We start from the raw sequence: 23,266 nt of genomic DNA, 5'->3' as shown, positions 1-23,266 counted from the left end.
GACCAAGGTAAACAGCAGCTTCCCCACGGCCAGAAATGAACGAGTTGATCTGGTGGAATGGAGAAGTGGAACATGGGTGTTGGGCTGACTCAGTGGTAGAGAGCTTGCCAAGCAGGCCCTGGGTTTGATCCCCAGCATCATGAAAACAACAAGTAACTAACTAAATAAGTAAAAGTGGTCAGTGGAACAAGAGCAGTTCATGGTAAATGAGGCAAAACAGCTTCTTAATTTATTATGTGCAGTCACACATACCCACAAAAGACAGGCTGTGAGTAAACAAGTAACAGCACTAGAAGCGCACAGTGGAAACAGCAGGAGAGAACCCAGGGCTGTGGCCTTGCTTCTGTGTGTCCTGCAGAACAGGGAAAAGAAGTGGGGACTGCACAATTTCAACCGCTACCTCAGGTCGGAGACGCGGTACCAGGAAGCTTCTAAGAATGCCCTGAACAGACCCCTATAGCATACAGCCACTGGATCAAGAGTTCTGAAAAATAAGCCCAAAGTGTGATCCTACAGGTGGTTCAATACAACACTAATGGAATTCACAGCCATGCAGCCTCTCATATTAAAGTTAATTAAGCTCAAGATCTCGAGTCTTTAAATTTTGCTGAGAATTTTGCACCAGTGAAACCTATTGAGCTGCTTGGGGTTTTGGAAACAACAGATAGCTCATTCACCAAGCGGTCCTAAGGGTGACATTCTGAGAAGGTTCAGAACAAGAGGAGACTATGCAAGCAATCAGCTGCCTTGCTGCTGCTGTGCCTCCGAGGCTGTTCAGGAGACCCTGGGGCTGGAGTGTATAGCATCACCCAATCCTATGGATCGCTGTCCTTCTGGGTGCCTCCCAGAGGTCACCGAGCCCTCTGCTGCTCGGCACAGAAGTCCAGCAGCATGTGACTGCATGTTTGGCCTGGAAGAAGAAATGGCTGGAGCTATGGGTATACACTAATTGTACTGGCCCTGTTGTAGCCACTTTGTGACACACTGGAGGTGACAAAAGAGGCAGTAGCTAATGGTTCGGCTGGAAAGGTAAAAAAAACTTAAGAAGAACAAGGCTGAAAAACTTGTGACCAAGGGATATGCAGAAGAGTCTGTTGAGGGGCTGGGCAGGGGTTCAGCGGTGGAGCACTTACCTAGCATGTATGAGGCACTGGGTTTGACCCGCAGCAGCACATAAAGATAAATAAATAAAACAAAGGTATTTTTTTAAAAGTCTGTTGGTAAGGGTTCCTACCTAGGACACAGTGCAGGCAACTCAGTAGGAGGCTCCCAGTGACCCAGGGACAAGAGACCACAGGGTCTCTTTTAAAAAAAAATCGAATGCACTCCAAGGAGCTCTGTTCCGGGTGGAGCGCAGGCCTCAACAGACACTGCTTTCATCAGAACAAGGAGGAAACACTGGATGAACTCCACTGCGTATTTTTCCTTAGAGCCATCAAGGAGCAGGGATGCAAAGAAGTCTAAGTGAATCAAATTCCAGAGAAGGACAAGTTCTTCTTAGGAATACTGAGCAAGGTATCTTTCTACCATGAATGGCCAGGCTGGGCACAGGTGGGCAGAGAGGCAAATTTAGAGATAAAAACATTTTGCTTAGACAAAAAGAAATAAGCCAAGCTCTAGCAACAGTGTGACCACACAGATTAGAATCTGGAATCTGGAGGAGCTCCAGATGTAAAACTAAATCTCAGGGCCTGACCACTGTATCTGGGGGACTCTGCTGAGTACGGCTGGTGGGACCAAAGCTGGACACAGAGGATCTCCCAGTCTGGTGTGGCTTGGGTCCAGGGTCCTGCTGCAGCTGTACTGGAGAGATGAAACAACTTAAGGTCTAATCCAGCTTCCTCCCAGCTGAAATCTTGATGAAAATCAAGAAATGAGACCCTTGCCTGTAGCACACAGGAATCTAGGGATTGGACTGAAGGTCAAATCTCCACAATCTCATTTGAATTCAGAGGTAAACTGAAGCTAAGGGTGTTGTTCAGCTCCAGCTCAGCTAACTGCCAGATTCCCTTCCTCACCCTAGCTGCATGAAGGAGGGAAGAACATGCTCTCTGGAGAAAATAAAACAAACAATATTGTTTAGTTCATTTGCTATCTATTTATAACAAGAAGTCCAGCATGAAGGCAAAACTTCTAAGACACGAAGAAGCAAGTAAGTAAAACCCATAACTAAGGGAAAAATCAGCAGAGAGCCATGCATGAAGACTCTAAGACTGTTATCATGACTATGATAAAGAATGCAGGAAGAAGAAAGAATGAAGGAAGAGAGAGGAAGCTCAAGGACTGGAAAATAATCTGAAATGAAGAAGTCACCAGAGGAGTTGAACAGCAGACTAGACACAGAAGGCAGACCCAGGGAATTCAAAGACAGGTTAATTAAGAACTAATCAAAGCTGATGCCTGACCTGAAACAGAAGAAGCAAGAATCAGTCAAATTGGTACATTATTGTTAAACTGCTGAAAACCAAATACAAAGGGAAAATCTTACAGTATGTGTTTGGCAGCTTTTTCTTGCAGGACAAAACACCTGAGAAAATCCACATGGAGGAGGAAGGACCTGTTCTGCTCGTGGTTTCAGAAGTTTTAGTAGTCCAGGGTCAGCTGGCTCCACTGCTTTTAGACCTGCAGCAAGGCAGAAGCATCATGGCAGAGCATTCAGGGGAAAGCTGCTCGGCTCACGGCACCCAGGAAGGGCTGGGGAAAGAGAAGGGGGCCAGGGACGATATACAATCCCCAAGGACTCACTCCCTTCAACTAGAAACACCTCTCAACAGTCCATCCAGCTATCAGCTCATTGATAGATCAACCCCGTGATGAGGTTAGTACTCTCACTCCCAGGAGCCCCAGCTCTGAACACTTGCTGCCCTGGGGACCAAGCCTGCAACACATAAGCCTTTGGGGGACATTCTTATCCCAAGCGAAAGATAGCAGTCAAAGCAAAGCAAAGCAAAGCAAAGCAAAGCAAAATAACTCTTCATTCATAAGAATGTCAGCTGACCTCCCATCAAAAACATTGTGGAAGACAATAAAATAACAAATGTTACAAGTAAAATAATACAAAAAACCCCCCCTGTCTACAGTAGAATTCTATGTCCAGCAAAGATATTCTCAAATAATGAAGAAAAAAGGCATTTTCAGCTTTAAAAAAACAAAACCAAAAAAACTCCCCAAAGAGTTACTAGCCTTCATATGCTCACTGTGAGTATGCTCAAGGAAGTTATCAGGCCAAAGAGGAAATGTCCCAGGTGAAATCTGCATCTTCAGAAAAGAACAGAGACAAATTGTGGCCCACAAAGCATAAGATACTATCTGGCTTTTTACAGAAAGATTTGCAGCTGTTTTGTTCTACAGCAACCTTAATTAAAACAAGAAATTACAGCTAAAAGAAGGAGATAATATCCAAGAAAAGATAAAAGGAAATCATCTAAAAAATTTTAGATTAACCCAACAGAATTCAGGAAAAGAGAACAAAGAAACAAAGACAAATGGTCCCAATTAAAAACAAATAGCAGGGCTGAGGTTGTAGCTCAGTGGTAGAGCGCTTGCCTAGCGTGTGCAAGGCCCTGGGTTCGATCCTCAGCACCACATACAAAAATAAATAAAATAAAGATGATATTGTGTCCAAATAAAAATAAATATTTTAAAAAACAAAACAAATAGCAAGTAGCAGTTCAGGCCCAGCCAGATGAGTGATGACATTAAGTGTAAGGGATTCCATACTCCACTTAAAATGCAGGCTGTGAAACCAATTTAACAATACCAGCGTTACCAGTGTATCAGCAACACACCTGAAATATGAAGGCTTACTGGGGAAATAGGCCATTCACGTGCACACAAAGACAATTCCATCTAGCTGTGCCTGTGAGGGAACAAGTCTGAACAGTAAGTTTGATCTGGGACTCTGAATCTCACATGAGGCCCCTTAGAAATTCCAGGAAGTTTCACAGAAGCAGCTGGAATGTGAACCTGGGGCCTAATAGGAAACAGGGTCCCCATCACGGTGATAAGAGCCACAGAGTAGAAAGTGGGATTCAGGAGACTACACAATGCAGAAGTCCTAACCTGATGGGCTTCTGGGGCATCTATGAATCCACTGAAACCATAGGTAGAATTCTGTGCAGGATGTGTCTGCATTTTTGAGGTAGGCATTCACAGGTTTCATTAGGTTCTAAAATAAATTCCTAAATCTAAAAGGCTTAAGAACCAACGGAGGAGGGAGAGGCTGAGGAGAACCTAGAGGGCACTATGTATTAAACTGTGCAGCAACTCTGGAGTTAGACCACGGTGGGAAAAGGCATGGAACATGTTAGCAGCTCACTTCCAGCTTGCCATGTGAGTCACACAGCCACAAAACACATGACTTTCCATTCAAAACTGGGCAAATTGTCCCTGAAATGAGCTGACTCAGACATCATTACTGTTGGACTCCCCACAACGGTATGAAAACCGTCTTTGTAACCTAGAGACTGAGATTCTGTATTCCTAATCCAAATGTGAGTTTTCTTCTCCCTTCACCCCATAAATCAGGGACCATTTCCCCAGCCACCTTCCTTTTCTGGAGCCCACCTCTGACAATCAAGTCTCTTTGCAAGCAGGACTTGCTGAAACCTAGGGCCACCAATGCTAGCTACATTAGCATTTGAGTTGCCACAGGCAGAAGAAAGCTCTGAAGAGCCTAGACTTGAGTGATACAGGTGATGCCTAACTGTAAATGTTGCAGCAAACAGACTTGGAGAGGCGGCAAGCAGCACTCTGGGGCAGGAGGAGAGCTCCAAGCTTTAGTTTATGCAGAGGGCGGGGAGGTGGGGACACCATGAGGAGGACATGGGGGGGGGTGGGGGGAGAGGGGGGGAGGGGACAGAGGAAAACAAACACTCCAAATTCTGAGCCCTGATCTACAGTTTCTCATAATATTTACAGGTTATTTGGCATCATCTTAGACCTATTCTAACATTAGGGCTTTTCCATCTTTAAAAAAAAAATTCCTAACCTATGTGGCTGAGGGTCTTATGCAGAGTCTCTAACATGAAGCATGCTCACAGAAACAGGTAATTCTGTTCACAGGTGTTACACTTCAAGAGAGAGTGGTCAGACTCCTGGGGCAGTAATTTATAATCCAAAAAAGTAGGAACCCATGGTTAATTAGGCTTCCTGGAAAAAGGAAGAGAGAAAGAGAGGGGAGTAAACCAACCCCTTCCCCAGGCACTGGTTTCTTACCAATTTTTGTAATTCCATTCCACAAGCTATCACATAAGAACATCTATGAAACCCAATTTCAAGACACACAATGGCCTCTGTTGTGCTTCATTACAAAGGACTCAAAATACAATTATAGTTCACATTTTATCTTTTCTTCCTCAAAATTATTGTCAGTTAAGAGACAGGCAAAGACAAAAAAGAATGAAAGAAAAGCTGTATTGCAGTGTCCTCTGAAACCCTTCCAGTCACCAGTGTGAAACCCATTCTTCAGTCACACGGACTCAAACCAGAGCAGCTTCCTGACCTGCCCCTCAGGAGCACTGAGAGCAGCATTGCCAAGCCAATGGTAGTGGGGAACCCAAACTGGCTACTGCTCTGGGAAACCTTTGCAATGCCATGTAGTCATGTATCCTGGTTCATAAAGTCCCCCAGCAGAGGAAAGCTATAAATTACCAGTTACAGAAAGGCAATCAAGACTATGAAGGCAGGATGCTAGACTGATTTCTGCTTCATTTTTAGCAAGCTGTAGTTCACAAAACTTTAAATCACATAAAGCATTTTAAAAGTCAAGAGGCAGTACATGAAAGAATATATACACACAGCTAATAACTAGAAAATGTTCAATTATGTTAGTCAATGGAACCTATTAAAATTAGCAAAAATCTAAAATAGAATCCCCTCTATTATGCTGGTAATTTGAAAATATTTTTTAAAATATTTTTTAGTTGTCAATGAATCTTTTTTTTTATTTATTAATATGCAGTGCTGAGGATTGAACCCAGGGTCTCACACATGCCAGGCACCACACGCTGTACCACTGAGCCACAACTCCAGCTTGAAGGTATTTGTTAAAAAAAATCTTGGGCTGGGGTCGTGGCTCAGCAGTAGAGCACTTGCCTAGCCCATGCAAGGCCCTGGGTTTTATCCTTAGCACCGTGTTAAAATAAATAAATAAAATAAAGGTGTGTGCCCAACTACAACCAAAAAATAAATATTTTTAAAAAATCTTATCAAGATATATTGAGCATCTTAAAAATATCCCAGATGGTTGGACCTGGCTTACTCCCACTTTTATTAGTCTAAATGTAAATAAAAACCTAAAATTTAGTATTTCAAAGATGTTTGATACAGCATCGTCTGTCAAAGAGAAACACAAAAGAAAAACGGCAAGATGGACTAGGGACATTTACTAGGGAGATGTATTCTGTTTGCTCATCTATTCATTCATTCACTGCTATGTTTCAGGAAGGACTGGTGATGGCTCCTGTGATGGTACACTGCATTATGCGTAAAAAAGCAGGCACATGATGGGAAATGTCCACTAGTACTAATAGGAAAAGGTTAGACAGAAACTGCGTGCATAAAGGAAGAAATATAACTTATGATCTTACCTTTGTTTAATAAAATGCAGAGGGCAGGGAATATACTAAAATATTAAGAATTGTATGTATCTAGGTAATATTATAAATAATTTTCATTCTTCTACCATTTTAATTTTATATAGTGAAAAAAATACTTTTTATTATAAATATGTATACTTAGGAAGGTACTGGGGATTGAGTCAGGGGCACTTTACCACTGAGCCACAACCTCAGCTGTTTTAGTCAGCTATTTCACTGCTGTGACTAAAATATCTGAGCAGAACAACTGTAGGGGAGGAAGAGTTTATTTGCAGGTTCATGGTATCAGAGGTCTCGGTCCATGGAAGGTCGCTCTATCTCCTCAGGGCCCAAGGTGAGGCTAACCATCATGGCGGGAGAGCGTGGCAAGAGGGAAGCAGCTCACAATGTGATCAGGAAGCAGAGAGAGAGACTCCACTTTCTAGATACAAAATATCTACCCCACAGCCATGCTCCCAGTGAGCCACCTCCTCCAGCCACATCCCATCTGCCTCTAGCCACCAACCAGTTCATCCCATCAGAGGTTAATTCACTGACCCTGTCATTTCTCCCCTGCACCTTCTTACATTGTCTCACACGTGAGCTTTTGGGAGACACCTCACAGCCATACCATATCACCAGCCCTTTTTTATTTTTTGAGAGAGGGTCTACTAAGTTGCCCAGGTCTGCCTCAAAATTGCAATCTTCCTGCCTCAGTCTCCTGGGTAGTTGGGATTACAGGCATGTGCCACCACTGCCAGCTTGAACTTAAATTTTTATATTAAAAATGTTTATATGTAAGTATAAAAAGGATAAAGATTACTTAAAAATAAGCTTATTTTCATATTCAATGATTTACAATAGACAGCCCTTCCTACATTGCCACAAATGAAGAACCGAAGGAGGAACTGAAAGTGACTAAGAGCAGGGGATCCACACGCGAATGGCCTCAGGAAACACATTTCACTGTTACCAGGTTTCCAACTAAGAGTACCAAAAGGAAGAGAATAAAGAGATGACCTATCACAAGGCTATGGGGGAGGACATCGACACATACAAGAGAACATGGAAAAAGCTCTGGAGGTGGATGGTGATAGGAGCCAGCGTGAAAGGCTCAGTGCTGTGGCACCACACCCTGGAAGATAGCTGAAATGGCACAGTGAGGTCAGGGATGTCCGACAACAGTTGTTGGAAAGAATGGGGAAGGTCTGCCTTGAGATGGCAGCAGCATTCACCCAGACAAGCCCCTTCTGGAAGAGTGCTTGTAAAAACACCAACCTGACCTGTACAAAGAACAGCTAACTGCCCGTGGCAGCAGCTGTCCCTCAGCTGGAAGGCTGGTGCGTCTGTGCGTCCGCCTGTTCAGCCACTCTTCCCACATACTGGGTCCCGAGAGGTGGTGCCTCCTCTATACAAACACTTAAGAGGAACATATCCACTAGATTTAGAGAAAAAAGGCTTGAAAAGTAAGTCTTAATGATTCTGGTTTTATGCAAAGTTGTGGGAACTAGCTATGGACGAATCTCTCCAATGTGAGTACTACTCCTAGAAGTGGGCGGCACTCATTGAAGAGCTGTCCCCATGGTTCACAGGAACAGCCACAATTGTCTTTAAAATGCAGATTTCTGATAATAAAGCACTCATGTGCAGAATCACTCTAATTTAGAACAATTTTTTGATCATAAAAAAGCTAGAACTAAAATAAGGAAAAAGCCACTTGGAGTCCGACTGCATGTCCAGTTGCCCTGGGGCACTCACTCACCCTTCTGGTGTTCTCGAGGATCCGGGGGTCCGGCTTCCCGTAGTTGGGTGGGTTGGCATAAGGGTCATACCCCAATTTGGCAAGCATGGGTGCAATCGCTGCCATATCTTGTAAGACATCTGGAGGGATCTTCCCCACCCATTTTGAAAGAGCTCCCACATTGACTGGCTTGATGACTTGGTCTGTAGATCTCTCCACTCTGAAAACAATGCAATAAATACTTGCTTTAAATTTTTAAAATGTTAAAAAACACTAAATTATTTTTGATGACTTATAACTTAAAACTCTGAATTATTTTTGATAAAAATTATAATTGGATTATAAAGCAATTGCAAAGGAGGGCACTAATAAGGTTTAAATCTATTTACCAGACTTTTTAAAAAATAATTTAAGTTGGACAGTGATTACTGGCAACCTTAGTTTCTAGAAGCAGGGAAAAGGGTCAGGCTGAAAACATCTGTATAAACTGTGTTGACTCATTGATCACAGCATGGGGGGATAACAAAGGTAAGTCCTCTCAGAAAAACTGTCAACTTACTTGAAATGCATTAAAAAATGGGACTGATGGACGACTAGAGAGAGGGACAGAGATGGACAGGTATGTAATAAAGCAAACAGTAAAATGTTAACTGTAGAATCTTGCTGGTGGGCATGATTCTTTCGATTTCTTCTGCATGTTTGAAATTTTCTTAATAAAACACTGGGGGGATACCATGAAGCATAAACCATTAAGAACGCAAAATACCCACTTGTTCTATCTTTCTGTTGACTTCCCAAAGACTCCTATTTTCTACAGAAAAGGTGCTGCTTATGATTTTCAGTATCACAGAATTAAGACTACAGGACAATGTGTTCTGAATCTCGACCTGGAGATTGCACCACCTTTGACTAAATGCCTAATGACCTTAAGATATGACATAGGGGCTGGGGATGTGGCTCAAGCGGTAGCACGCCCGCCTGGCATGCGCGGGGCGCTGGGTTCAATCCTCAACACCACATAAAAATAAAATAAAGATATTGTGTCCACCTAAAAAAACTAAAATAAATAAATAAATATTTAAGAAAAAAAAGATATGACATAAATGAAATGACATCTGGGGTCCTATGGAAGTGCTCAGGAGTTTTATACCCTAACGCACAGAAGCCACTCAAATCTAGCAAAGGTAAACGCTCTTTTCCTTGAGGCATCTGACTCCTCACTGCAGAGCTCATCACTGGATGAGGGTCTTTCAAAGGCTCCGCTCAGGACAGATGTGCAGCAGGGTGGCTCCTCCCTGGGGGTCTGGCACCACCACTCAAACTTGCCTGCTGTTCTATACCACATTCTTTCCCCTCAAGTTTTCTCAAGGATTCAACTTACGCACTTTCACCCTGTACACGCTCCCCACCCCCCCGCCGCCCCCACAGTATCACCCCTAAACATCATTGCTGGACATTCTTAACCCAGGTAAAGAGTACCTGGTTTTCCAGGACAGATGCAATTGGTAACAACTGCCCAGCCTCATCATGAGCAGCACTGTGGTAAAGTACACTGTCCTGCCCATGTGGGCTTCCTGTGTCTCAGCAGCAGGCCAGTCCAGTCTTGATAAACAACCCCACCAGAGATTGCGATGGGATGAGGAGAGCAGGGCCACTCCCCAGCTACCTCCAGTCCACATGCCGTACCCTCCTCATGGAGAGGACCACTTTCTCCTGCCTGCTGCCATGACCTGAGTTCCCCTCTACCACTGAAAAAGCCCTCTGTTTGCACATCAATAGTGGTTTCCTTCTGCCGGGTTTCTGTTCTCTCAAAAGGGCTCAAGGGTCACTCCAGGTAAACTGGGCTAAGTGGACTGCGAAAAATAACCACACAAGAGACACAAATACCTTTTTATTTGGGGTAGCTGTGACGGCTCCTCTGAAAGAGAGAGAGCGAGAGCATGCGCTGACCCCTTTTATCAAGGAGAAGCTATTCAAATGAGGCAAGGGGTCAGGTTTCAGGGGGCTGAGTCTATCTTCATGATGTCCACTGTCAGCAGGTTGACTGACACCTGGGTAGGCCACACCCAAGGGCACAGTAAGAGAAGGGGACACACAGGCACTTCCATGGAAGATTCTATCCTAAACAGGGCAAGGGGTTATATTACAAAGAAACAGGTGAGCATAGCTTCACCCATGGGGCTGTAGCAAGACACACCCATGCACGAGACACCGACCCTTGAACCCAAAAAGAGTGGGGAAAGCTCTAACACATTTCTGTGACTGAGCGCCTCAGCACCCAGCTGGAGAGTGTGACTCAGTCACGTGCAAGGTTGGTCTCCCACATTTATCCATCACCCCACAGGATACAGGAGGGTCTGTGTCTTAGTAATCTCATCATCACCCACACCTAGTACATTAACATATGATGGATGTTCAATAAATCTGTATCAAGTAAATGACTGAAGCTTTTCATAGAAAAAAGCATGTTATAGCAGCTTATACAAATGGGCACAAGAGATTCAAGTATCACGCCTTGGTAAGACCATGGCTAAGGATGAGTAAGAGAGACACTAAGAGCATCCAGTGCTGACCTCTGTGTGCACATGGGCTTTAGAGAATGGGGGTCATGTCTGCAGAGACTTAAAGAACAAACAAACAAACAAAAATACTCCAGAAGGAAAAGAAAGGCTTGTAGGACACAAAGAGTGACATTTTCTGTCCATCTAAGTCAGGCATGGGGTATATATATCTAATTTAATCCTTACAACCACCCAGGAGAGGGAGGTGACCAATATTTACTTTTCAATGGGTAAGCAAGTGATTTGCCCAGGGTCACCTGCTCTGGGAATGAGCTGGGTGAGCCCACAGTGTCTGCCTCTCCAGTGTCTCTCACTGCCACCTCCTCACCACCTGCACGCTCACCTCCTGTGCCTTCTTGAAAGCCCTGCCCTCCATCTGACGTAGCACAGATAGACAGGGCTTGACTGTTCCAGTGCACTGTAGATACAACAGGTACATACAGCGCTACACTGGAGGTTTGACAATGCACTCACCAAAGCATGTTGTGGGGCATTTACTGAGGTCCATGGGTAATTCCTACCATGACTGATGTCAGCTGCTAATATGACCTTGCTCACTGCAGAACTGGGAAGAGATGCACAAAATGGGCCTCAGAACTGGGAAGAGCCAATCTCCATCAGGTAGACCCTTGGATAGCTAGGGCCACAATCTCTTGAGTCCAAACTCTGAATCCAAAAAGCTCCGAAAACATCTTCCTATAACTTGTTTGACAGCAAAATGTAAACAAACCAAAAGGATTAGTCTGTTCCACTGGACACACACACCCTGGGATGTGCTTGTCATGGAGGGCTGGCATGGTAAGTGGATGATGTGTTACACATACCTTTTAAGATCCAAACAATTTCTGAAGTCTGAGATGCATCTGTGAAGGCACCAAGGTCCCACACAATCTGGTGTGCCTTGAGTGGAAGGTGGCTGTTCCTAGACGATGGTGGGAAAACCAAGGGTCCTAACTGAGGGCGGGTCTGATTGCATGATGATGATCACCACTCAGCGCTGACAACTGCAAGAAGACTGAAGGAGGAGGCCTGCCGGTTCAGGAAAACGGTAACGATGCTGTGTCTGATTCATTTATATTTTGAAAGAGTCAAGAAACACTTAAGGCTTCCACCAGACCAAAAGAAATAGAAATTAAATTCCAAAGATTATTTTAAAAACTGATAAGCCTTAGCCACCAAGTGGATATGGCAGTGCAGAGAAGAGGAGGCTCTGGTGAGCTTGCTTTCTGGCCTGGAGGCTTGGGTGGACAGTATTGACGGGCATTAGGACAGAGCATGTGGAGGAAAGCACAGGAGTGTTTTTATGTTGCTGCTTCGTTTTGTTTGAGCTACACAGAACAAAGAAAATGACCAGAAAGTTATCAGAAGTCTGGGGGAAACTGGAGTTGCCTGGAACGTAGCAGCATGGGCCCAGCAAACACTACCTGCTACAACTCCACACCAACGCAGCACGGCTCTGCAGATCAGATGTTGAAGCCCAGCCTGAGACACACAGGACATCAGAATGAATGACCCTGGAAAGGCTTCTGCTACATAGCACCGAGTTAGGAAAGGCGCCACCGTGAATGCCCCCGGGAGGCACACGGCAAGGCCTGCTGCCTGTCATCGGAGCAGCAGAAATGGCAGTGCACATTTCTAAGCATGAATCAAGCCCAGTATGTTCTGAATACCCATCGTGTGTCCGGGTGTTAAGGTAATAAGCACGCAAAGATGACTACAGCCCATGGGCCTCCTCTCAAGAAGCTCAGAATCAAAAAGCAGCAGCTCAGAATCCAGTGAGACCACCATGCACACAAGATCAAAGTGCAGCGGCTGGACACAGGGCTGTGAGGACACCTGTGGGGACAGGCCTTCTGCTGCAGTCAGGCAGCCCCCAACAGCTAAGGTGCAACTGGCAGGCCAGGTCCTGGGTCAAACCCAGTTCCATGGCCTGCGTTTATCTGGCCTTCAGGCTGAGGATGACATTTATATTCTGAACAGTTTTTTTAAAAATCAGGTAATATTTCATAACACATGACAATCTCATGGAATTCCAATTTTAACACTTGTAAAATTTCATTATAACACAGCAAGATCTGCCATTTACATATTGTCTATGATGCCCTTCTGAGGCAAGGGCAGAGCTGAGTAGCTGAGGTGAAGACCACACAGTGTGCAAACCTGAAATACTGACTAGCCCACTACAGACAGTTTTGTCCACCCTGATCTAAGGCTGCATCGCAAGGGAATTCAGGGTTTCTGTGGGGGGGTATCTTCCTGGCACAAGGCTCACTACAACTCTCTGCACAAAAGAACCTGGCCAGTGTGGAGGACTGCATATAAATAAACAAAATAAAGGTCCATTGACAACTTAAAAAAATTAAAAAATAAAATAAAAAGGGCTGGGGATGTGGCTCAGTGGTTAAGCAGCCCTGGGTTTAAAATCCTCAAAACCAAAACCAAAACCAAAAACAAAAAAACTTTTAAGAGTGGCTTTTTTGTTCTATATCCGATCTCTGGACTCACCCTGCCTATCTTCTCACAAGTTCTAGGTACTTAAGTTTTCTTTTTTCAAAGCGTAGTGAGTAGAGTACAGACCTAGAAATTGGGCCTGTAGAATCCAGCTTTGTTACCTAAGAAATATTGATCCTCAGAGACTGGGGATAAAGATCACTAACAGGGACAGTTTCAAAAAATTTTCAAAAGCAGGATAAGCTAACTACCAAGTCTGTCCTGCTGCCAACGCCATGTACATGAAATTCTACCACAACAGGCAGCCTACGGCTAAAAAGCCAAGAGCATCTGGCCCTTTATAGGCCAGGGTGTCCGCCTTGTTCAGAAGAAAACAGTTATCAGAGGAGAAGGGTCCTGGTTTCAGACAGCATAATTTGCTTCTCTAGACAATGACCTGCAAACAGAGCTCATCAGATCTCCCCAGCTCCTTCAGCCTTCCAGAAATGAACCAACCCTCAGGCTTCAAGTGCCCTAGAGATGAACTAGTTAGGATTCTGGCACCCTCCACCTCCCTGGAGCCTCATATCACTGTGAGTGACTGGTGTACTTCAGAACCAGGGCCTCATCCAGCACGGCCAGGCACCTGACTCAGCAGGTCCCCCACTGCAGGTGTCCAGGCTCTGCTGCTCTCCTGCAAGGATCAGGGCCAGTGCCACGGCCTAGAACAGCCATGGTGACCACATCCTCCACGACATTTACTTTAAGCATAATTGAACATGACAGCCAGGCTCTCTGCCGAGCCACAGGTGTAAGTCAAACCACACAGAAACCACCACAGGAAACCACATCCTCTGCACTAAAGCATCCACAGGGATGGAAAAGCAACAGGAATGAGAAGGAATGCACGAGGCATGGCAAGCCCAGCCCAGTGACGCTCAGGAGGAAGGCTCTCCAAAGTCTCCTCTGCAGAGCTCCCACCTTGGAAAAGGCTCAGACTCTGTCCCGGGAAACAGGACTTTAAATGTGATGGCACTTCCACTTTATAAGAACGTGTTACACATGTACTGCATGTGCACACAGAACCACACAGACTGCTGACAGGGCAGTGGCTACGTGTGGCTTTGTTTCCTAACCTCTTAGGTTTCAAGTCACCCACTGACCAGTTTTTGCTTTTGCTGCCTGTGAATCTGGTGTCAAATTCAAAAAGTCGTAATGCAGACCAGCACCACGAAATGTCCCCGTTTCCTTTCGGCAACTCCCCAGTTTCAGTTCCTACCTTGAATCTTTCTTTGTTCTGAGTTGCCCTTGGTGCACGGTATGAGGAACCAGTCTGTGCATCCTGTGCATCTAGGAATACAGGTTTGCCAGTGACAGTTATTCAAGAGACTGTCCTGTCCGCAGTGTGGCTCTTGGCACCTATGCTGAAGATCCACTGACATAATGCAAGGTCTACATCTGGATGCCCGCCCCATCCTGCTGGCAGTTTGTCTGTTTTTATGCCAGCCTATTCTGTCCTGGCCACCTGAGCTTTGCAGAACATGCTGATATTAGTTGGTGCTCATGATTTCTGTCTTTATTTAGTCTTTTGTGGTTCTACATGAGTTTTTGGACTGCTTTTGAGTTTTTGTTGGTGTGTTCATTTTTGTACTAGAGATTGAACCCAGGGGTGCTCTACCACCGAGCCAGATCCCCAGCCCCTGTTATTTTTCATTTGAGACAGGGTCTCACTAAGTTGCCAAATCTGTGTAGTCTTCCTGCCCCAGCCCTGCCCAGCAGGGGGAGCACTGGGACTACAGGCATGTGCCACCAACACCCAGTTTCCAGTGCAATTCAACCTTGCACGTGACTGGGTCACACTCCCTGGCTGGGTGCTGAGGTGCTCATTCACAGAAATGTGGCAGAGCTTTCCCCACCCTTCTTGGGTTCGAGGGTCTGTGTCTCGTGCATGGGTGTGTCTTGCTACAGCCCCATGGGTGAAGCTATCACCTGTTCCGTTGTAATATAACCGCTTTTTAGGGGTTTAGGATAGAATCTTCCATGGAAGTGCCTTATGTGTGTCCCCTTCTCTTACTGTGCCCTTGGGTGTGGCCTACCCAGGTGTCAGTCAACCTGCTGACAGTGGACATCGTGAAGATAGACTCAGCCCCCTGAAACCTGACCCCTTGCCTCATTTGAATAGCTTCTCCTCCATAAACCGTGCTCTCGCTCTCTCTCTTTCTAGGGACTCTTAAGGTCAGAGGAGCCATCATAGCTACCCCAAAGAAAAAGGTATTTGTGTCTCTTGTGTGGTTATTTTGTGCAGCCCAGTTAGCCTAGTTCAACTGGAGTGACCCCTGAGCCTTTTAGGCGTGAGAACAGAAACCCGGCAATTGGCGCCCAACGTGGGGCAAAAGGTCTGAGTCTTTAAGCCCCCGGGACAAAAGCAACAAATGGTGGCTCCTAAGGGAACTCCAATTTAAATATTAAAGGAAGTTAGTGCGTTTGGTAATTCTCTCTAGAAGTTAAGTATGCTTAGGATTGCAGAGTATTGTGGGCTGAATTGTAGAAAGTAAGGAAAATCTGTGACATTAAAATTTTTAATATTGGGGTATAATCTAGAGACTCTAAATAAAAATAGTTATTAAGATGATTAGTGGGCTGTGTTAAGTCCTCTCCATGGAAAGAGCGCTTTTGTGGATTTTTAGAAATTGTTTTTATAAATCTTTATAAAAGATTTTTTTGGGCGCTGGGATTGTGGCTCAGCGGTAGAGTGCTTGCCTAGCATGGGCGGGACCCGGGTTCGATCCTCAGCACCACATAAAAATAAAGGCATTGTGTTATATCCATCTACACCTAAAAAATAAATATAAAAAAATTCTTAAAAAATTTTTTTTTGGCCTTTATGTTTTACATGTTTGCGATACGAGAGTGACAAAAGGGAGAGAAAATGTTGTGATGTTTACCTGGAAAGAAATAAGTTTCAATTTTCTATTGTTTTCGTCAATACTCAGAAAGTTTGTACTGACCTCTTTGCTACATGATTGTCCTATGAATCAGAATGGCTGTAACTCAGCTGCTGGGAACAAGAGAATTTAGCCGCTGCTGCTTGCTGCAGCTCGCTAAGGGGTCCTAGCCCCAGTGGCCAGCAGTGCTTTTAACCCTTAAATGACTTGACCTGAATGCCAAACACAGACTAACTTAAGATCTGATGGTAACGCTGGCATCTGCTGCTAAAAAACTTTTGGAGCACCCTCGTGCCACAGAAAAAAGTGCAGGATACCGGAGTACACAAGCTGCAAATGCAGGTCGCAGACACAAAGCAAGCTGCTACCCCCATAGGATCTTGGCCGGGGTGGGGGGCTGGGAGGATACAAACAAAACCAAATAAAATGCAATTGGTTAGGAAAATTCTTTTTTTTTTTAAATTTTAATATTTATTTTTTAGTTATCGGCGGACACAACATCTTTGTTTGTATGTGGTGCTGAGGATCGAACCCTGGCCGCGCGCATGCCAGACGGGCGCGCTACCGCTTGAGCCACATCCCCAGCCCTTAGGAAAATTCTTGGGGAACTTTTGCTCCGACAACAGGCAGTGGACTCCATGTTGTTTGCGTCACCATGGTAACCATGAGATGCCAGTCTGGAGGAGCGGACTTCCTGGTCCCACCTCCCACATTTTCACGGGCTTCCGATTGGTTCTTCCACAGTCACTCAGACAGGACTTCTGGTCCCGCCTTCCAGCTGCTATCTTGTACTTACTGTTTCAGATTGTTACCAGAGCTGCTCAGAGCCTGTATTTTAAAGAATGCTTTTACCTGTAAATGCTAATGAAAGATATCTTTTTCAGACAAAATTTAATTCCACAGTTTTCTACATTGCAGCCTTAAATTTAAGTTAGTTCTGAGTTAAATAACCTGACTTTTTTTTTATAGTTGTGTTAATAAATAATGTTCTATTGATAAGAGACATCAAACATGCTTGTTTGTATTTAACTTTAATTTTGGAGGTTATGGGGATACATTTGCTCGCCACAGGAACAAAGCCAACAATGTTCCTGTGATGAACAAAAAATCCTTATTCTCATTCCTGACTATAAAAAATAAATATGTATACACAAGGATCTTATTTCAGTTACATCAAGTGACATCACATAAAAGACTGTACTCCTAGGTAAAAATAAATGGAAATGGATCCAAATATTTTAAGAACCACGTGGTTACATAAAGTTAATACAATTATAAATTATGTCCTTATTTTTAATATATATTTTTCTGGGTATTCAGATAACCTATATTTGTTAATCTATAAAATAATTAGCACATGTCTAATTGTTTAGTTAATATATATTTGCCTAATTGTTTTTCTTCAACAGAAAACCCATAATTTATATGTTTTATATGTACATTTATCAGGTACTTTGCCTTTCAGTTATAGATATTTGAGATAAATGTATTTACTATAAATTTGCATTTAAAAAAATACAATCTTCAAGTAATTTCTAATTCTCAAGTTATTATACAAACTCATAAGATGATAAACAAATATAATTCTGTCTACAAAATATCTAAGGATTTTAACTATATTTTCATTGATATTTCTTATCAAAGTACAATAATTTGTTTATAAATTCTAAAGTTTTCAAAAATTGTTCCAATGTATAACTAGAAAAAAATTCTAAAACAAAAAGATGCTTCAACAAAGAGAAAGCACACATTGGTTCCTAAAAACAAAACAAAACAAAACAAAAAAATCATCTTTAGGTAAAATAAGGTCTTTATATTCTAAATTTTAATGATAAAAATATTTTCCTAAATAAAAAGATTTTTATATTATTATCTAAACAGATGATATAAAAAAGTTAAAACAATTAAAAAAGAGAGTTATATGTACTGAACTGACAGTTAATTTTAACTGATTAATTCAAGGATATTTCATGCTATTTTCCTAATTTGACTAAACTGAGTTGAGCTAAGATTTTGTCCATATTTTGACATGATAAAACCTATTAAAATGTTAAGTTTATTTCTTTAAAGAAAGGTCTTTATTGTCAAATGATTCTTGCTGTTTAAGACAAAGATTAATTTTGGTAAATAAATTCACATAATTGATTAAACACTAAGTATATATATATATTTTTTATAATATTTATTTATTTTAGTTCTTGGCAGGTGAACACAACATCTTTGTTTGTATGTGGTGCTGAAGTTCGAACCTGGGCCGCACGCATGCCAGGCGAGCGCGCTACCACTTGAGCCACATCCCCAGCAAACACTAAGTATATTAAACTGCTAACTTAGACCCCAATTTTGACAATTGTCCTTTAAGACTAAATTTAATTGATTCTAATACACTAAGATACTGTTAATTTTTACATATTTTGTTTGTTAAATAATTGTAAATTTAAAAAAAATTTATTAGGACTGAGGTTCTCCAAATTAAAGTCGTATGTTAATTTTGAACAATAAAGGTTACAGACTTTAAAAATTCATTGATATTATGTAAGTTCTTTGACTGGACCTATTATCTATAAAAATATTTTAAGATTTATATAATGCTCCCTACACTAAAAGATAATCTTAATCATACTTTTTTAAAGGCAATTAAGAGATACCTATTTAAAAGATAATATTCTAAAATATAGAGATATTTTGAAACCTTCTCTCAAAAAGAGATTGAGGGTTCTTTCTAAATTGTTAGGATGGATCGACAGGTCTATATTAAAAAATTATAATAACCACCCTAAGATACCATCTTACTCCAGTAAGATTGGCAGCCATTCTGAAGTCAAACAACAAGTGCTGGCGAGGATGTGGGGGAAAGGGTACTCTTGTACATTGCTGGTGGGACTGCAAATTGGTGCGGCCAATTTGGAAAGCAGTATGGAGATTCCTGGGAAAGCTGGGAATGGAAGCACCATTTGACCCAGCTATTGCCCTTCTCGGACTATTCCCTGAAGACCTTAAAAGAACGTACTACAGGGATACTGCCACATCGATGTTCATAGCAGCACAATTCACAATAGTTAGACTGTGGAACCAACCCAGATGCCCTTCAATAGACAAATGGATAAAAAAAATATGGCATTTATACACCATGGAGTATTACGCAACACTAAAAAATGACAAAATCATGGAATTTGCAGGGAAATGGATGGCACTAGAGCAGATTATGCTAAGTGAAGCTAGCCAATCCCTAATAAACAAATGCCAAATGTCTTCTTTGATATAATGAGAGCAACTAAGAACAGAGCAGGGAGGAAGAGCAGGAGGAAAAGATTAACATTAAACAGAGACATGAGGTGGGGGGAAAGGGAGAGAAAAGGGAAATTGCATGGAAATGGAAGGAGACCCTCATTGTTACACAAAATTACATATAAGAGGTTGTGAGGGGAATGGGAAAATAAACAAGGAGAGAAATGAATTACAGTAGATGGGGTAGAGAGAGAAGATGGGTGGGAGGGGAGGGGGGATAGTAGAGGATAGGAAAGGTAGCAGAATACAACAGTTACTAATATGGCATTATGTAAAAATGTGGATGTGTAACCGATGTGATTCTGCAATCTGTATTTGGGGTAAAAATGGGAGTTCATAACCCACTTGAATCTAATGTATGAAATATGATATGTCAAGAGCTTCGTAATGTTTTGAACAACCAATAAAAAAAAAGAAAGCTTTGTGGCCAAGGTAAAAAAAATATATAATAATCAGTAAAAGGTAAATCTATTCTTATCATTTAAATACCTGTATTATTATCTATAACTTAAACTAATGATATTATGACTTATGCCAAGCCTTTACTCAATTTTATTAAATTAAAAAAAAGGGGGATTACAGGACCCCAGAGATGCACACTAGATTTTACAAATATTTTAAAGTTTTTTCTTAAATTGTAATATTTTCTTTAATTGTAATATTGAGTCTTAATGTTACTGAACATGATTCAGTGAATTAAATCAGATATCAAAGGAGAGTTTAAGCCCGTCATCATGATAATGACTGAGAAACCCGGCATAGGAAGGTCGATTTCCAGCTACAGAGTTTATAACCATGCAGCTTCACGAGCTTGTCAGGTAAGTAAGAATAATGAAAAGACTTGTATGGACCCATTTTCCAGGTCCACCTTTAATGTGTCTTGCTGTGTGGACTGGAAAGTCCACCCATGAAACTAGATTAATTGTCCTGACTGTAATGGTCAGTTTACCTATATATTGATTCTGTGGTAAACAGACTGTCCGGAAGAATCTTTTGAGAAAAAGACAGTGTTGAAATAACGGACTGTTCCACATCCATATGGATGGTGGCTATGGACCAGATGTAAGTAACACCAACTAAGGGCCAGTTCTGTATGAGGGATCTGCCTTGAGTCTTAGCAGTGCTCTCCTCTTCATCTGTGTCTCTTGGCTTTGTCACAATATTACTGTTTGTCTGTGGCCTTTCTCCTTCCTTCCTGAACGCAGCCTCACCAGCCCAGTGCTGTGAGCTGGACCTTCCACGGAGAAGAAACCCGAGTTTGCTAATCCTAAGGTAAATGCTGGTGTGGAGGCCACGGGGGCATTATCTACCAAGGAGACAGAGAGCCCTCTCGGGGACAATGCCTTGCACACTCCACATCACCCTGTTTGGCCCCGGAGGATGGCTGCTTAGTCAATGATTCCTCAAGGGAGGGACAACCTAAGACAGGCACAGTCACAGAGGGGCCATCAGGAGAAAACTTGGGGCCAACAGAGGTGAGGCACAGAATCTCACCCCCCCACCTGTGCAAAGTCTTAATTCTTCTCCCCTTCTGAGAGAGGTCTCCTGCCCCATGGCTGCTTTATCCCCATGTCCAGCTCTGATCAGAACCCAAGTGACAGAGACCTAGTCAACAGCGACTGCGTGCTCACACAGCAGGAAACAACTGCAGCTACAGGAATGGGCCAGTCTGGAGGCTTTCTCTTTCTTGGTTCTTCCACTTTTTTTTTCTATGCTTTTCCCTTTTTCCTTCTTCTCTCATCATGGTTCTCCTTTGGAAACAAATTTAATAAAAGGGGAGGACATGTTGGAATAGCCTTCAGTTACAATAGCTATGAACATTTAGTGTTTCCTCACAGTGTGGTTACATTAGGCAGAAGATGATTTGCTTATGGATATTATCTTGCTTATGTATGATTGACGGGCACGCCCCACTCAAACCCTATAACAGTTGTGTGCATTCCAAAAAGAAACCGAGCTACTGGACGTCGACTTGAGGTTTGTCACCAGCCAGTTATCACCAGCTCCCATGACTGAGGTACCCGAACAACTAACTGACCACACCAGTGACAGGAACATACGCGAGACAGCAGATGAGAAACCCAAGCCAGTCAACTATGCTGGACTTAGTGACATTTACATATTTGGACAATTGTTGGAAATATTATTAAAATAGATTTTTCCAAGAGTATTTATATTACTAATAGACCTAATTAACTCCTTAAATGTGAGAGTTAAGAGAAAGGATGATAAATATCCTGTAGCCTGTAAGAATACAACTTATTGTATTATTAGTTATTGCCAGCTAATATTTCAGAGCTATAATATGCTGAAGTTTCAGGCTTTGAAACAGGTGTATGTCAATTAACCAGACCTAGGCAAATTCCTGGTTTCATAATCCCTAAAGTAACAACTTTAAATATTATTCCTTGCTTATTCAATTACAGCCTTTGTAGCTATGTCTTAAAACTTAAAATGTATGGATTTTCTTAATGCTTGACTTAAATTACTTCCAAAATCCTTCATGGTCAGATAAGTGCTGATGGAAGGATGAGAACTAAGTAACGATGCTCTAGAAGACAATGTAATAAATAATGTGAGTGAGCTCTTTGCTCTATGGTTTATGGAGAGGCAAATAAATAATGTGAGTGAGCCCTTTGCTCTATGATTTATGGAGAGGCAAATAAATAATGCAAGTGAGCCCTTTTCTCTATGGTTTATGAAGAGGCCTAAATGCCATGGCAATGAAAATGTCTATATTACTATGGCCAAACACAATACCTCCCAATAAAATTGGGAAAAGATTAAATCTTCTGATGAGTGTTTGGCGAAATAATAATAATAACCTGGATCTTCCAAGTTGGTTGTATTATGAAGATGATATGTTTTCTACTAATTCTTTTTGTGTTTCAATAGCAGATTGTGATGACCTTGGACCAAGAGTCAAGTGACTGAAAGATAAAATTTCCCAGTTACATTTAAAAAAATATATATATATTAAGAAAGGGGGAATATGTGGGAGACCAACCTTGCATGTGACTGGGTCACACTCCCTGGCTGGGTGCTGAGGTGCTCATTCACAGAAATGTGACAGAGCTTTCCCCACCCTTCTTGGGTTCGAGGGTTGGTGTCTCGTGCATGAGTGTGTCTTGTTACAGCCCCATGGGTGAAGCTATGCTCACCTGTTCCTTTGTAATATAACCCTTTGCCCTGTTTGGGATAGAATCTTCCATGGAAGTGCCTTATGTGTGTCCCCTTCTCTTTCTGTGCCCTTGGGTGTGGCCTACCCAGGTGTCAGTCAACCTGCTGACAGTGGACATCATGAAGATAGACTCAGCCCCCTGAAACCTGACCCCTTGCCTCATTTGAATAGCTTCTCCTCCATAAAAGGGGTCAGCGAGTGCTCTCGCTCTCTCTCTTTCAGCAGACCCTTAAGGTCAGAGGAGCCGTCACAACTACCCCAAAGAAAAAGGTATTTGTGTCTCTTGTGTGGTTATTTTATGCAGCCCAGTTAGCCCAGTTCAACTGGAGTGACTCCTGAGCCTTTTAGTCTCAAGAACAGAAACCCGGCACCCAGGGGCGTTCAATCACTGAGTCAAATCCCCAGCCCTATTTTGTATTTTATTTAGACAAAGGGTCTCACTGAGTTGCTTAGGGCCTTTCTTTTGCTGTGGTTGCCTTTGAACTTGGGAGATCCCCCTGCCTCAGCCTGAGCCACTGGGATTACAGGAGTGCACCCCCATT

At 42.7% G+C, this 23,266-nt stretch overlaps 1 protein-coding gene across 6 annotated transcripts in view; it reads right to left on the bottom strand.

Moving 5' to 3' along the window:
- TPST1 (tyrosylprotein sulfotransferase 1) overlaps positions 1-23,266 on the bottom strand; it is a 93,554-nt gene that overhangs the window by 19,572 nt on the left and 50,716 nt on the right. For 5 of the 6 annotated variants that reach the window (XR_014022543.1, XR_014022544.1, XM_081298387.1 and 2 more), the window contains one exon: positions 8,341-8,539. Coding sequence is in view for 4 of the 6 variants with exons in the window: in XM_081298387.1 (XP_081154513.1) it covers positions 8,341-8,539 (199 nt within the window). In the remaining 2 variants the exon portion in view is untranslated. Of the gene's footprint in view, positions 1-2,349; positions 2,623-8,340; positions 8,540-23,266 lie in introns of those variants that run through there. The other variant, XM_081298388.1, reaches the window with a different exon arrangement.

The sequence above is a fragment of the Spermophilus citellus genome (assembly GCF_964194105.1).
Source record: "Spermophilus citellus genome assembly, chromosome: 6".
Taxonomy (NCBI): Eukaryota; Metazoa; Chordata; class Mammalia; order Rodentia; family Sciuridae; genus Spermophilus; species Spermophilus citellus.
This window is presented reverse-complemented; position numbering and strand designations above follow the sequence as displayed.